Source organism: Perca fluviatilis, chromosome 19 (genome assembly GCF_010015445.1).
Source record: "Perca fluviatilis chromosome 19, GENO_Pfluv_1.0, whole genome shotgun sequence".
Classification (NCBI taxonomy): Eukaryota; Metazoa; Chordata; class Actinopteri; order Perciformes; family Percidae; genus Perca; species Perca fluviatilis.
Genome location: NC_053130.1, coordinates 4,005,074 through 4,021,109, shown reverse-complemented (window position 1 = coordinate 4,021,109; position 16,036 = coordinate 4,005,074). Strand labels below are relative to the sequence as shown.

At 39.4% G+C, this 16,036-nt stretch overlaps 1 protein-coding gene across 1 annotated transcript in view; it reads right to left on the bottom strand.

The window, feature by feature from the left end:
* LOC120548448 (kinesin-like protein KIF20B) overlaps nucleotides 1–13,384 on the bottom strand; it is a 56,774-nt gene extending 43,390 nt beyond the window's left edge. Inside the window, exons 1-17 of the mRNA XM_039784706.1 lie at nucleotides 13,373–13,384; nucleotides 12,616–12,705; nucleotides 12,190–12,312; nucleotides 11,778–11,916; nucleotides 11,070–11,254; nucleotides 9,714–9,765; nucleotides 9,314–9,520; nucleotides 8,551–8,662; nucleotides 8,018–8,089; nucleotides 7,662–7,808; nucleotides 6,320–6,482; nucleotides 5,657–5,809; nucleotides 5,387–5,512; nucleotides 3,650–3,789; nucleotides 3,406–3,526; nucleotides 1,968–2,139; nucleotides 770–954 (exon numbers count right to left, since the gene is read on the bottom strand). Of these exons, the coding sequence (XP_039640640.1) occupies nucleotides 770–954; nucleotides 1,968–2,139; nucleotides 3,406–3,526; nucleotides 3,650–3,789; nucleotides 5,387–5,512; nucleotides 5,657–5,809; nucleotides 6,320–6,482; nucleotides 7,662–7,808; nucleotides 8,018–8,089; nucleotides 8,551–8,662; nucleotides 9,314–9,520; nucleotides 9,714–9,765; nucleotides 11,070–11,254; nucleotides 11,778–11,916; nucleotides 12,190–12,312; nucleotides 12,616–12,705; nucleotides 13,373–13,384 (2,199 nt within the window). The remainder of the gene's footprint in view (nucleotides 1–769; nucleotides 955–1,967; nucleotides 2,140–3,405; nucleotides 3,527–3,649; nucleotides 3,790–5,386; nucleotides 5,513–5,656; nucleotides 5,810–6,319; nucleotides 6,483–7,661; nucleotides 7,809–8,017; nucleotides 8,090–8,550; nucleotides 8,663–9,313; nucleotides 9,521–9,713; nucleotides 9,766–11,069; nucleotides 11,255–11,777; nucleotides 11,917–12,189; nucleotides 12,313–12,615; nucleotides 12,706–13,372) is intronic.
* Between the last annotated feature and the right edge of the window lie 2,652 nt (nucleotides 13,385–16,036).

Sequence of the window (16,036 nt, the reverse complement as noted above, 5' to 3'; positions counted from 1 at the left end):
GATTTAATAACAGTTAAACGTAGAGACTTACTGATTGCTGCAGCTAAAAGCTAACGAATTAGCTGTCACGGGGGTGTCTTTGGTGTCTTTCTAGCCATTACAGATGATTTTCTATCCAGCCTGGAACTTGTGCCTTTTTTCGGGTTTGTTGAGCATTAAATCCAAACTGTTACATCCAAGATTTATCCACTCGATGTCCATAATTCATCACGTTTTCGGTCATTTCTGCCGCTAACTCCGTGCTACCGACAAGGGAATCTCCCCTGATGCCTTAGTTTATGTTTTCAACCAATGGGAAGGCAGGTCCATCACACATTACGCCTTATATGGGCATCCAAGCGAGAAAAGAGTATATAGTGGATCCCTCCAGGTCAGAGATCGTCTGTTACCGTTCTACAGAGAAGAATGGCGTCATTGTTTTGAGATTTGGCATACATTTGGGCCTTTTTTGAAGAAATGTAAATAGTTTGTCCTTTATATGAATTATAATGCTCATTATGTTTATTTTTGCCTTGGATGACTCCAAATATGTAAGAGAACTGTTTTAGATAACACACATGCTTGTGTAGCATTGCTGTGGGTGTATCAATTCTAAATACTATCGGTCGATTAATCGGTTATCGGCAAATACGGCCCAACCTAGCTATCGATATCGGTAAAATCCACTATCGGTCAACCTCTAATGAAAATTCTAAGTCGGGACACCCCGAATTGTAAGAGAGGAGATAATGCTAATTAACTGGTTCAGGATACTTCCCCGGGGTTTTACCTGTAGCCGCTCTCTCTCACGTGGACTCCCCTCCTCGACCAGCAAGGAGCAGCCCTGTGAGCCCGGCTCCGCTGCCCTCTGCTGGCCTCCCACTTGTTTCTCCAGTCGGGCAATCTCTGACGACTTCTCCTGGAGCTGAATGAGAAGCCTCCCTTTCTCTTCTGCATCGACTCCACTGGCTTCACCTAGGAAATAACACCAAAAAAATGAAGATATGAAAACAGGATGTGAAAAGTAGGTTAGAGGTGTCATGCTGGAATCAAACCATCTATTTTGAAAGACCAACATGTTGCCATTTACCACTTTAAAAATACATTTCGCACTGTCAAACGAATATCTTACAGTACTCAGGTGAAGGTCAATACATTTTTGACATTTGACATTTCTAAAATGTTATTATTGCCAGTGAAGGGATTTCATTTTTTGGAAATATTTTCCACGGCCTTCATGGTTTAAGGATAATCCAGGCAACAATTGATACAGCATAATACTGTGATATTTTCTGTGGCAATACAGTATCAACACACGGACGCCAAGTATTGATCTTCTATTATATAAATTGCACATGAGAATTTACCTTTTTGGTACTAGAACTATAAAATTAACTGTTCAATCCTTCATGGTTTCTTTATTTAGAGAAATGTACCTTTTTAGATGAAAAAAAAAGATGTTGACAATAAATAAGAAATTGCAATATACCACAATATGTTTAAAATCGCATTAATAGCGTATTGTGACATAAGTATTGTGATAATATCGTATCATTGGGCCTCTGGTGATTCCAATCCCAACAAAATAACCTATTTTCGCTCTACCACTACTGGTACCAATCCATGCATACAGTAGTTCTGGTTTTATTTGATAAGGTTTTCAGATCTATGTGGTGAAAAGAATGTCATTGATGGTGCTCAAAATGAAGTGCTGTAATTTCCAGAGACATTCTCTGTCACTCTGGATACATTGTGAACAGTTGGAGGAGAGAAACATAATTGGGATATGAGTGAACTGATCCTTAAATGTGTGCTGGGTCTAACAAAATACCCATGGAGGCCATGAAGTCATGCTGTTGGATTACATTCATCTGTGGATCAGTGCTCCAGACCCCACCCACTACAAATGAAAGGAGTACAGCTCAGTTTGTCTTTTCCTCCTCCCATCTGCCTTTTAGACACATTGATGGATTCATGCGTGTTCTTACCATTGTGTTTGAGAGCCATCTGCTCTTGGAGTTCCAACACCTTTCTCTCCAGCTCCTCCACAAAGTCTCCTCTGTCTGCCTGAGCCCCTGCCCGGCCTGAATCCAGACATTTATGAGCAGCCTCAGCGGCCTTCTTTATGTCCGCCAATTCAGAGGAGTCCAGAGATGTGTCCTGCAGGAGGAAGGAAACATCAGAGAAGTTAGTCTGGGAGATTAGTGAGCACATCGCCGTGAGGTGGTTCAACCGCACCTAGTCTTGCATAGTATTCCGGAATGGGAGAAAAATGTGATCTGGCATTTCTTTAAACCAATCACAATCGTCATGGGCGGCACTAAGCGCTGGACGGAGCCACGGTGCCTCTGCAAAACAGCTTCAGAAAGGAACTTGTTTTGGGGAAAACCTGTGTACGTTCAAAAGGTTGTTGTAGTCGTGCAACAGAAAACTGATTGGACAGAGTCTAGCTAGCTGTCTGGATTTACCCTGCAGAGATCTGAGGAGCAGTTAACCATAGTCCTTATAACACAACACAAAGAAAGTGGAGGGACATCCCGCCGAAAAGAGTGACATCCGCCGGAATTTCCAGCGGCACCGGAAGTGGAACGCTGCGGATATAGACTAGACAACACCTGTCACTAGACCACAAATATACTTAACCCATACATGCTTAAATGTCTGCTTGGGTAATTAATATAAGTTGTCAAAAAGAGATCAAATAACTTGTCTGACTTTGTAGGCAATGTTAAAAAATCTTGCAATTCCCTTTGCTCTCACAGCAAATAAAGTCGGTCCAACAGGAATCATCATTATTTCGGTGACTTCAGCGGTAGGCAGAAGCCGGTCAAAAACAGGCCATACTCAGTAATTAGGGAAACTGTTACTGAAAATGTGATGGTAGCGCTGGGCGATATGGAGAATATCAGATATCACAATAATCTTGACCAAATACATCGATACCGATATTGCGACGATATTGTAGGGTTGACAATTGGTGATTCCACAAAATATTTTTTACAATGAGATTTTAGATAATCATTTTCAAGTGAAATGATATACTATGTTGACATGCATGCACAAAAAGAGTGTTATATTAAGACAAATCTGCTACTCTTCAAATGATATAACCTCAAAATGTTTAACAGATTTTCTGAGAAAATTGAGTTAGTATGGGCTTGTTATTATCATCAATTGTATATCAAGATATCTCAATATAGGATTTCATCACGATAGGATTCCATCGACAGACGATAAATTATCATACTGAATTATTGCGCGGCCCTAGTGATCGGTATCAAATACAGATTCATGCGTTCATGTTTTAATCATTATATGTTTTTTATCAAAAATCTGTTTTAGCATTGATTCTGACATGTACCCAGCCAACAAGTAAACAAAACAAACACATGGAATGTGATCCGAGGAAATGAGAGATTGGGTTACCATGGCTTGTGCATCTTGACTGGGTCCAGCGCTGGCCATTTTGTCAATGAGGTTCTTGAAGATCTCCAGCCTCCTCTCTGCTCGCTCCTCCAAGAGTTCTCTCTCCCTCGCCAAGCGGTCACTGAAAACACACACACAAATTACCATACCCAAATAGTTCCTGGTTACACATAAATAAATAAATAAATAAATAAATAAATAAATAAATATATATATATATATAAACAAACAAAAGAAATCTCACTTGTAGTCATTCTGCATCTCAGAGAAGAGCTCTGAGAACTCTCTGCTGATTTCCTCTCTGACCCGCGCCTCCATGAGCAGGCTCTCCGCTCGCTCCTTCTTCAGCTGAACCTGCAGCTGTTTCAACAGCGCCACCTGCCTCTGAGGAACGGGAAGAAAAATAGCAACACAACAAAAAACTGTTTAAACACAAAGGATTTGTGTATACACTAGTGAATATGTTAAGTACCTGTTTATTAAAAACAAGATGTGAAATCTACCCGTCTATATTCAGAGTACCCCCAGGACACTGAGTTAAATTCAACTTTTTAATACCACTCAGGATGATATTTAATATTAATAATATTTAATGCCAACTTTACAGCGGTATGATGTAAAATGTGTGGATTTTAAGCCAGAGAAAAGGATTATTTACCAGGTAACATTGCCTGAATTTAATAAAGCATTTTGTGCAGTGTGTTTGTACTCTAATCACATAAAATATGTGTCACATTTAGAGCTCTTAGTATAGTATTCAATTAAGTTGTTCTGAATGAAGAGCAATTTACTTACTCAGGGTCACGATCTACCTTGCCACACTTCCGGCCAGTTACTATTTTACATATACCGTATTTCCTCAAATAAAAACCAGGAGTCAATTAAAAGCCGGGCCTCTGATAGTGGCCGGGGGCGTGGTCAACACGGACAAATAAAGGCCAGTCTCAAATTAAGGTCGGGGACAAAATAGTGTGGATAATCTCCTAAATGCCTTTCATATAACATTAAGTCAAAATAAAATTCAAGTTCATTGTACATTTCTACCAATTTAATTTAACAGATTCAACAATATATTCATGCTTTTCCCGCACTTTGTTTTTCTGGATTATTGTCCTATGCGGCTGTATGTGTAACTCAGCCAAGTGTAGTGTGCAGTAACGTACAGGTGCCAGTAGATGGCAGTAGCTACATTGGATGTAACACGGGGCTCATTTAATGCTAGCAGAGAAAGACCAACTCTGGTGCTAGTGACGGACTTTTCAACAACAAAACGAAAAGACTTTTAAAGTATGCGGAGGAAAACTCGGGTGAAAAAGCTGCGGGACGTTTCGACATTGACCCCAGGAGAATCCGATACTGGAAGAAACAGAAGGATGAGCTGACAAGATCAGCAGACAAGAGCAGAGCACGGCTAGCTAGCTGGAGGTGGGAGGAAACAAGTTAGCCTGGAGCAAGAAACAAAGTTAGCTAGCTAGCGTCTGTAACGTTAATCAGATACTGGTGTAACTACTGTATGCTCTTATTGTAATCTACCGGTAATACTGTAGTACCTATATTTGAAATAAATACCCGGTACATTTACAGGGTTCAAACTGACACAATGGTGGTGTTTGATTAATTCTGACCCAAATTGCTTTGTCGCCCTTCTGGCTGTTGACGTATATGGTGATATTTTTGCAAATGTGAACGCTATGGTTTTTCATTTAAAACAGTTTATTTAAAATAATTATACTTATCAAACAGATGGAATTAGAAATAAAGGCCTGCCTCTAATAAAAGCCTGCTTCAAATACAAGCCTGGTCCCTTCTGCAGTTCAGGTAAATAAAGGCCCCAGCTTTTATTTGAGGAAATACGGTATTTATGTTTCAACAATGGTCCTGCTGCTAGTTTTTAATATCTACTTATCTCTCTTAATGATAAGTCAAGCAATTAGAGGCAACTCCTTTGTTAAAAGCACTGTAAAAATGGTAAGAGACTGACCTGGTGGGTCTTTTTACCGACGAGAATTCTATCATCGCCTGCATCGCCGTCCTCTTCATTGCCCGTCCGATCCATCGTGTCCTCCATCAGGCTGTTTTCTTCCTCATACTCGTCGTCCTCATCCTCCTGCACAAACAATTTTAACATCATGTTGACTAAATGGATCTAGCAATACTTCAGGCCAAGAATCAAACCGCAGCAGTAGAATATATCAACTGTAATAAAGAAAAGCCAAAGAGCCTCATGATGTGACTCAGGCCTCCACCCCACCTGTACATCCTCCAGGCTACTATCCCAGCCAATCAGGGAGCTCCTCCTGCTGCCCCGCAGAGCTTTCCTGTCAGCATTGTTGATGATGAAGGACACCTCACTGGCGGACCTCTGGGACAGGATGGGAGGGGGCCTCGTGGACAGAACTACAACCTGGAAACAGACGAGCAAAAAAAAGTATATAACAAAATCATTACTGCATTGCATTTCAAGGTTTTGTTTTTTTCAACGTTTTTGTTGCTTTATGCTAGGTATTTTGGTGCCTTTTCGAAGTTTTCCTTGCCTTTCTGATGTTTTTGTCGCTTTTTTTCGAAGTACTTTGGACCTTTTTTCCTCACCTTTTCCAAAGTGTTCCGTCATTTTTCACCCTTTTATGGAACTTTTTTTCCTAGATTTTTTGGGTGAGACACTGAATTTTGGTCGGTGGCTATTCAATAATGTATATGCATAATAATGATGTATTTACAAATATACTGCATTTGGTCGTATTGCAGCTTAGAGGACTTTAACTGTCCAAACTGTGATGCAATTTTCCAGGTGTGTGTTGTGTGTGTGTGTGTGTGTGTGTGTGTGTGTGTGTGTGTGTTCTGCAGCTGAATAAAAAATTAGAACACTATCAGAGCGCAAAGCACAATAAGAGAGAAAATAAAAGTGTGTATGTACCTTCTGTGCCACAGCAGAGAATCTGAGGACGTTGAGAGTCTCATCGTACATAGAGGCACACTGGTTGATGTTGACGATCATACAGGCTTTACCTCGACCGCAGAAGAAGCCCTGCAGGTAGTGGGTCAGCTTGCTTTCCCTGAAGGGAACATGATGAAGCAGCCTAAGGGAGGGAACAGCTTAGTTAGCATTGATATACTGTATGTATATTGTGCATTCTGAGCCGTTTTTTGCTGCTACATTGTTGAAGGTGAATTTGTGAAGAATTTTCTTAATCATTTTTTAGGAGGTAGAACAACAATAACAACCATCCATGGCTTGCATGTCTATCCACATTGTTGGAGCCATTACATCACTTAGTTTTGTTTGTATAGGCTACCATGTTGATTATGCCAATTAATATCTAGTTTTATGTTTGAGCGCTGGATGGAGCATTGCCTTTGGGAAGGCATAAAGGTAATCAGCCACAGGCACACAGGTGTGTGGAAAACAGGGAAAGCATACAGCTTTTCACCATGTCAGTGCGTGTCATTGTTTGATTTGTTTGATAAGGAAAATGAATGGAACTAAACCAGAAATGAAATGGACTGTAATGCTAGTGGGACGGTGAGCAGGCCGTTAAGTAAAATAAATGTGTCACAGCATCGAAATGCAGACAAATTGTGGACATTGATTATTGGCACGCAGAACACACATCCAAGCAAGTTCTCCCTTGATCCCACCGTATTGGCCTAATGTAGGAGTTGATAAAAGACTCTACACACAGACGGGCAACTTTGTCATCCTATTGAAGTTTGGTTTGTATCCACTTGATGAATTCAAGTCTAATATACATTCTCCGCAAGAAAAATAGCTGTCTCTTCATCTGCTAGATACAGTTAACCAAAACAAGTGTGCTTAAAAGGAGGATAAAATAGGGCTGGGCGATATGGAGAAAATCAGATATCGCGATATTCTTGTCCTAATACCTCAATGTTGATATTGTGGCGATATTATAGGGTTGACAATTAGTGCTTTAACAAAATATCTTTACAATGCGATTTTAGATAAATAATTTTGAGTAATGTAGATATAATGACTAAAGTGGGTAATGGTAAAAACTAATAGAAGAGCTAGAACAGTACGCTAACAGAAAATGATATCACTTTACTGTAATGCTGCATTTAACACCAGGAAAAGACACCACTTAAGCCATTTACGATATTACAATATCCAAAATCTAAGACGATATCACGATATCAATATAATATCGATATATTGCCCAGCCCTAGGATAAAAAGGCTCTAAAAGGGTTTCAGAGTTAGGTGTCAACTCTGCGATTTCGGACAGGTAATAATCTCACTTGGCCTGCTGATTGTGTCGCAGAGCGTTGATGCATTTCCCCAGGATGAGCAGCGAGGTGTTGATGTTTCCGGCCTCTTTCAGGCGCTCTCCTATATTCTGGGTCTTGGCGCATCTCTCCGAGCCAGCCAGGTCACACAGACACAACCTGATGACAAACACATTTATCCACATTAAAGACATCACTCTTAAATAAAATCTGTATTCTTATGTTAAACATTTCATGCTTTACTAAACCTCTGACAAGACTTTATTTTGCACACATGCATGCTTTAATGCTGCCTTGTTTCACAAGCATACAGTTACACACAGAAAACCATGTCTATATATGCCATCTAAATCTAAAGTTTCACTCACTCGCTGACTGCGTGGACCCTCGGAGTCCCAATATCTTCAATTCTCAATATGCGAATGGAGAATACACTGTGACTGCAAAACATTAAAAAAAAATTTCAGCTTTAAATCATGATATTAGGCTCAGTGGTCGATGACTGTCAGCCATCAGCTATCGACCAAACCCTTTTCGAAAGGGGTTTAAATAGACAAAGTAGAGACATATCTGGTGGGTAGAAACTGCCGTGTTCACAGGAACATTGGGCCTCTCGTATACATAACAAAATCACTCGTGAATTTGTAGTAAACATGTTATTAACATCAATAACCAAGATACGATAGAATGCATACTATGAACATTCTCTTGCTTAGGGGCAATGAAAGAAGAACATTATCGAGGTAGAATATCTTTGACAGTTTATACCACAAAACATACCAATGGTTCCTTATTGTTCCAGGTAAAGCTGGTGATCTAGCAAGCAATGCTTATTCGACTTTTGCACTTGTGTTACGTTGAAGTGTGAGGCAAACTCAAAGCTGGTAACTTTCACCCTCACCTCCTGCTGGAGAGCTGGTTGAGTCGGGTGGAGGAGAAGCTCTGGTTCTTCTTTCCAAGCTTCATCACCTTGTAAGCCTCTTCAGCACTATTCACCTGAACCCAACGCAGGTCTACGTACAAATGCACAAAAAACAGGACAGTCATAAAAAACTGAAATGGTCCCCAACTGGTGAAATTTCACTCATTTTAAAAACAAGAGCTGCAAGGAAGGTCACTCATTTTCAAACACTTTTGGAAACAGGCAGAACCAAAACCAAACGTTATAGTAACTTTAAAGTGATGTGCATTTTGTTCAGACTATTGGCAAATATTTTTCTCTGCATTATTTGAATCAGGGTTTCTGCAGGTTTCAACAAGTCAATTTTAAGACCTTTATTGATGACATTTTTTTATTTACATTAAAAGTACAACGAAATGCAGAGTCACTAAAGTAATTGCACAGTAAATAAATGTATTAAAATTAAATAAAAGTGACAGAGTAATAATAATCTTTACATATACAGCGAATTATATTTGGACTATCCAAAGGAAGAACTACAACACCACGGAAGTATTTCAATGAACATTAGAGGTAGAGTGACATAGACGTAGGGAAATAAAGACGCGTTAAAAATTACTTAAGACCTAAAACACATTATACTAATTTAATTATTTATTTAATTTAATTTTTAAGTCCCCGCGGAAACCCTGTTAATACAAAAACTATTTTAGACTTCTGTCAAGTTTTGTGGCATGTCTGTCCCCCACCCGACCCTTCAAACCTTTGACAAAGGCGTTGCCCTTGACGTCCTGTGAGAGGCGCAGTGCGGCCCTCCTCAGGGCCCCGTTGGGTACCACCTCCAGCAGGTCGTGAATGTTCTCATTGTAGATTTCACAGAAAGAAACCCAAACAGAGAACTTGGTGTGCGCTGCCACCGCCAGACTGATTTTGTCCCCCGCTGCGACAGTCGTGTCCAGCATGGAGAAGCCTGCAACGGACACAAACATTAAAAAAATCTTTGCCTGTGGCAACACGCTGAAGGTGACAGTGCCGTCTATCATAATTAGTATAATATTATCACATTGCACCAGGGGTTTCAGTGTCAGATTTGCAGCGACCGCAGCATGAAAAACAAAAAGCAGAAAATAATCAATAAATTAAAAGACTAATCTAAATCTTGCCTTCAAGAAGGGTCCTATTGGTCGAGGTCAGGCTGGCATTGCTCCTATCACTCTAAAAGACAAAAGAGTAAAGATGAAAAGTTTAAAAATGCATTAAAGACATTCTTTTATATCATTTATTCAAGTGTATTTATTTAGCACTTCTTAGAGCAATGACATGAGTAATTATTAAAAACAAATAGGACAAACAAAAAAAGCTCCTGAGCTGCATTTTTAAAGCATTAACAGTTTATATCTGGGGTAGAGTGAGGTTTACTTTTATTTTACAAGCTTTAAGAAAAGGATGACCAAAAACTTTCAGGCTTATTAGCGGCACATGACGGCAACTGACCTTTGTCGATTAAAAAAAAAAAGACAGATTCAGCAACTGTATGGCCTGTTTCTCGCTTAAAATGTTTTCAGAAACACATTTCGGTGAACTATTTTCGTAAAATACGAGATCGTATTCAGAACGAGACGCCATTAGAGTCAGTTTTGAAATCCGGGAGCAGCAAAACCCACATGACGCGTTCGTCCAATCAGCTGCCATGTGTTGCGTTCGTCACACTCATCCCCCTCGTCCGGTAAGTGTTTTAACATAGGTGTCGAAAGTGGGCACTACAGCAATAAGTGGTTAGTGCACATTAACAGTGTACTGATGGACCATGCGACACACACACGCTCCAAACCAAATGGTTCAGATGTTTTTTTCGATAGATAGATCAATAGAGAAATCACTAGTGTAGGTTGCCATCTATCGGACCTTTTAGAGCTCTAAAAGTCTCTCAAAACATTGAGCAGCCACACACATCTCACGCCCAAAAGGGATATTTTGCCAATTTTATTCAGGGTGTGTCATTTGTGTCAGGCAGAACTCTGCTGCTCAGAGCTCCAAGCAGTCGCGACACGGAGGGAGGCCAAACACCGTTCACCTAAACACACTGCCATGACACAGAGCTTGATTTTAATTCCCTAAATAGGTCTTTAAGACTTGCCCACACATGAGTTGTTTTAGCTACATGTTTCAGTCGCCAGTCTCAAACACATCCGACAGATTATCTTATTACACTATTTTACATCAACGCAACGGTCTACAAAGACTGCATAATGTCTCCATTTTACTCATGTTTTACATACGTAGCTGCAATCCAAAGCGTATGTTTAAGCTTCAAGTCTATTTTCTTCCATTTTACATGCAAAACTACAGCGCCTATGTATTGGGTTCTGAATGCTGTGAAAACACAGGCGACCAGCAATGCAGTGCTGTGCCTGCATGAATCCTGTGTAGACACTTATGAAGGACTGGAGCTATTGCTCTGCTAACATGCTGCCAGTTATGTTCCTGTCGTCCGCAGCAGCTTTGGACGGATGGCTTACCTCTTTAAGTTGTCTGAAGAAGTTCTTCTTGAACGCCACTTCCTCAGCCTGCTGCTCGACGGTGAGCCTTGTGAACTCTTGGCAGCGGTGAGGTTTGATGCTCATCCCAGTGAAAACCTGTTCATCAATACTGCTGAAAATAACATCGAGAGACCTGGGCAGGATACCGGCATCGGCATCTGGACCTGGAGTGACGAGAACACATTGTTGGATCATTACGAGTTAAGGTGCTTCTACCGTGACGTTGATACTGGTTCCTAAACAATACTTTTTGATACCAATTTCATAAAACAAAAATAAATTACAACATTACGGCACAAATCTTATTTATTTTTCTGCTCCTACTACGTGAGCCTTGGCTCTGTGCATAACTGTAACGTTACACAGCCAATCACAAGCATTATTAGATCCTGGTAGAAACATGCTGCATGCTTATTGGCTCCTTGACGCTGATCAGATTTACTCCTTACTGAAGGTAAGGTAACTAAAAAGTATTGAATTCGGTACACAGCCCTACTCCATGTGGCTATCACTGATTAGACACAACATTAGATCTGACATACAGGATGTGGTGGCAAAAAGCTTTCCTGCATTTAATCTAAAACGCACTTCCTTCCGAGACGGATTACATTCCAAAACTGCAGCAATAATTGTTTTGCATAATTTCAATAGCAGCACTAACTAAATGTCTGAGAGAGTGGAACACACCTAAAAACGTGAAGGTCTTCCCAGCGTTGGTGACTCCATAAGTGAAAACCAGAGAGTTTCCCCCTTCGAGAACATCTTTCACCAGATCCTTTACGGTGCCCTGAAAGAGCTCTCTCTGTGTTGTCACAGGACCATACACCTATTGAAGGGAGGGAATGAGTAGGACATATGGTCTTATTATTTAAAAAATAATAATGACAACACTCCCATCTTTTATGTCAGGATTTCTCAACCTTTCCTGGCCTGTGGCCCTGTTTTCAGGTCTAGAAATGAAGGGAGGTAGACCAAAAAGCATTGCATACATACATACAAGTGACGATATATTCAAAAGGAATTCCCTATTAAAATGTGTAGGCCAAAGAGCAATACAATAAACTTTTTTTGGTTTTCTTATGTGCCAGGAAACACCAACCTGAGAGAACTGGAAGCGCTGTCCAGTCTGTGGAAGGGATTTGTCAGTGCTAAGCCTCGCTGAGAGGGACAAACGGGGCGGCTTCAGCAAAACTGTTTCTGGGGACTCAATGGTAACACAGTCCTGTTATAAACGAAAAAAAAAAAAATAAGGGAAGAGGGTTTAAAAAAAGAGGGAGACAGAAGACAAAAAATACTCATCTCTCTTACAGAATTACTCCGTTTCCGTTCACATTTATTTAAGTGGCAGCATCACCAACTAAGTTATCAGTTATTGACTTTTGACGGCAGAACATTTGAACTGTACAGCAAAGACTGTTTTGAAGTGTCATTAAGTCAGCATTTTCTGAATAAATACCATAAACAGAGTTTGGACAAAAAAAAAAAAAAAAAAAAACAGCTATCACTATTTTATTTGTCTTTTTACCTGCGACTCTCCATTATCGCTCTCTGCTGAGCTGAAGGGTCGGATGCGGAGGTAGACCTGAAGGTGTTCTTTCTCCTCAATGCTGCAATGCTGCACAACACACAAGGGTTTAATTAAAGACAGCAAGAGGTAAAGTTAAAAACTACATTGGGCTACACACCCTAAACTTAAATCATAGTTTACATTTATTCCAGAAGTCTATCTAAAAACAGTCAGGTGGCCAAATGAACATTGAAACAGGTTTTTCTTGGTGTACTTCCTCCTGTTTATACAGGACATTAACAAATCCCTTCCTAATGCACTTTTAATGTAAGGAATTGGGGGGTGGGGGGGGGTTCTGACGTTAACACGAGCTGTCAGCACTGGGTTAAACAAATCAAGTGCTTATCTTCCAAAGCCTTTTCAAATCAGTGCTTCCTTTAGGATTTTTTTTTTTTTAGGGCAGGTCTGTCCGCACAACAATAACCTCTGAATAGTTTTACTTGTTGTTAAATTGCAATGTGAGCGGCAGCCAATGGGGTGTGCATTATGTCGGCAGGATAATTTAAAAAGGGACTGTGACAACAGTTTTTGTACAGCCCTATTTCTGATACCGTGGTGGCAGAAATTTTGCCATGGTGGGCCACCACTACAAAATCAACATAGAGGAAACCCTGTTGTCAATACAAAAATACTTTTTCCTTTCTGTTCTTCCGCTGCAGCTCAGCAAACAAGGTTTCAACAAGTCAAATTTAAGACTTGAAGACCTTTTTAATACCTTTAGATTCATTTTTAAGAGCTGTTTCGCGACAAAAGTACAACGAAATGTAGAGTCACAAAAGTACTTGCTAAATTAATAAACTTATTAAAATTGAGTAAAAGCAACAGAGAAACAATAATCTGTAAATATACAGCAATTATATTTTGACGAGCAAAAGAAAGAACTACAACACCGCGGCACAAAAAATAAATGAACTTTCAGTGACCATTAGAGGTAGCGTTACATGGACACAGGGAAATAAAGAGCTGTTTAAAATGATTTAAGACCTAGAACACAACACTTCAGAAAATTAAAGACTTTTTAAGGCCTAACATTTTTAATTTTGAAAGCTTAGACTTTTTAAGATCCCCACCGAAACTCTGGCAAATAAACACTGGAACACAATGAAGGCATTTTGTAAAAAAATAAATAAAGACATTCACTTGATTTGGTTAACTCAGACTGACGAAGCTCATATGAAACCAATATCACAATAGTCTATAGTCCAGTATGCAAGTCCAGTGTCTTCTTCCAGTGATTTCAGATTCTTGAAGAAAAGATTTTTAACTGCATCATTCTTAAATGATGAAACAGGTGCATTTTGTTTAAAACTATATACTGCACTTTATAATTCACTAAATACAGCAGTCATGCTGTATTAATATATGTGACATAGGTGCATTCTGCCCATAGTCACCTGTATAGAGATACCATACCATATCATTAATCGCAAATTAATTGTTGGTTAGTCATATAGTTCAAAGTTCAAGGTAACTTGGGGGCCAGGGGGGGGTTTTTTCCTCTTTTGAGGGCCCCTTTTTTTTTCCCGCCCCCCCCTCCTTTTTCCTCCCCCTTCCTTTTTTTTGGAATGATTCCATCATCCTGCAACAAATAAACAAGGATAAAAAGCAGTGTATTTGCAACAACAACAAAAATGCAATTTCCCTATACATTTTGTGTCCCTTTGTGGGTTTTTGCGTCTCTTTATAGTCGTGTTTTGTCTCTTTTTGGTCGTTTTTGTTTTCTTTGGTCATCTGACGTCTCTTTGTAGTCGGTTTGTGTCAATTTCTGGTAGTTATGCGTCTCTTTTTTATTTTTGACCATTATTATCACCATATCTGTGTCTAAAACGTTGGAAAAGCTAGAGCAGATAATTTAAAAAAAGCTAAAGACAAAAATTGCTTAAGAAGTCTGAGAATAGTCTTTTAGTTACATTCATTCAGCTTAGGTGCTGCACCTAAACCTTACAATGGCAGGGAAAACCCTGAAAAGTAAACCAAGACACCACCAAAAAGCCAAACAGTGACCAAACGTTTCCCTAACGTTACACCAAAGACAACGCGATATAACTGAACATGGTGATGGTGAAACTTAACGTTAGCTAATTTGATTTAACTTTACGTAAAGTTAACAACGGTTAACGTTGATAAGAAAGGGTCGACTATTGAGCCTAGTGGTGCTTAATTGACGTTATCTGTGTCAGCCAATTATAAATCAGTTTAAAGTTATACGTTTATTTACAAAAGTTAACTCGTTTCAAATCATGTTCACTAGCTAAACGTTTAGCCAGCAAACAAGCTAACTGGTTAGCTCGAAGTGTTCAGCTGACGCGCAGCCGCACCTGTCAACCGATACTAGTAACGTTAACATTAACATGGTTTAAAATGTCGGTTTACTTGTACACAAAGAACAAAAGGATGACAGTCGAACTGGTCTATTAGTCAACGAAACACTTACCTGGCAGTTATGTTTGGGACATTAGAAACTGAGACAACAATATTCTTTTGTGTGATAGTTAGCTAGCTAACTAACGTTAAACACAACACCAGAGCCGCGGTCTCAGTTTGAAACGGACCTATCGGATTCAAGCAGAAACTGCGCATGCGTCCTTTCTGTGTTTTTTTTCTTCTTTTTTTAGGCTACAATCCAATGTTAAGGGTGCATGCCGCCACCTACTGTACCGGAGTATGTAACACATACTTTAAACAACCATGCAGTCTAATGTAAACAACCAACGCTAATGCATAAAAAATAACTTTATATAGAAGTTATATTATGGATATTTTATATTCATTTAAATATTCAAATAAAACCCTTTTAACCTGTACTTGTTTTCCCCTGTCTCTAACAGTCCTTATACTTCCTAGAACCTATCAGCACATTCAACAGCTTCCTATCTGACGCTGTCCTTTTCATCCTTTTCTGCAGTCAATATTCCTTTTATGGTCAGAAATCAGGCTATCTAATGTAAAGTTCCAAATGCAATGTCGTGTTTGGTGACTGTTTAGATCCAGACACTCTTTTGGAATGTGTTCATTCAAATATGCGGTTGATACTGTAGGCTAAAATCAAGATCACTGTTATCAGTTAAACACATTACTTGACTCAAAATATATTAAACTTAATGCAGAATTGTAAACAATAGTTTGTTCCTGTAATTCACGTTTTTATTGTAAATTATAGCCTACCTAGGGATATTATTGTAAATTATTCAGAATCCCCCCTCCTAAAAGCATAAATAATAATTATCATCATCATGATGATATTTAGACCTAGCGCTTGTTGTTTACACAAAGCAAATAGGCTTTGCGATGCACTTTGCCAAAATATGTAACTTCTACCATAATCCACAGTCTCTGCCCTACCATCATCAAGGTACTTAAAGTATTGTATTTTATACTT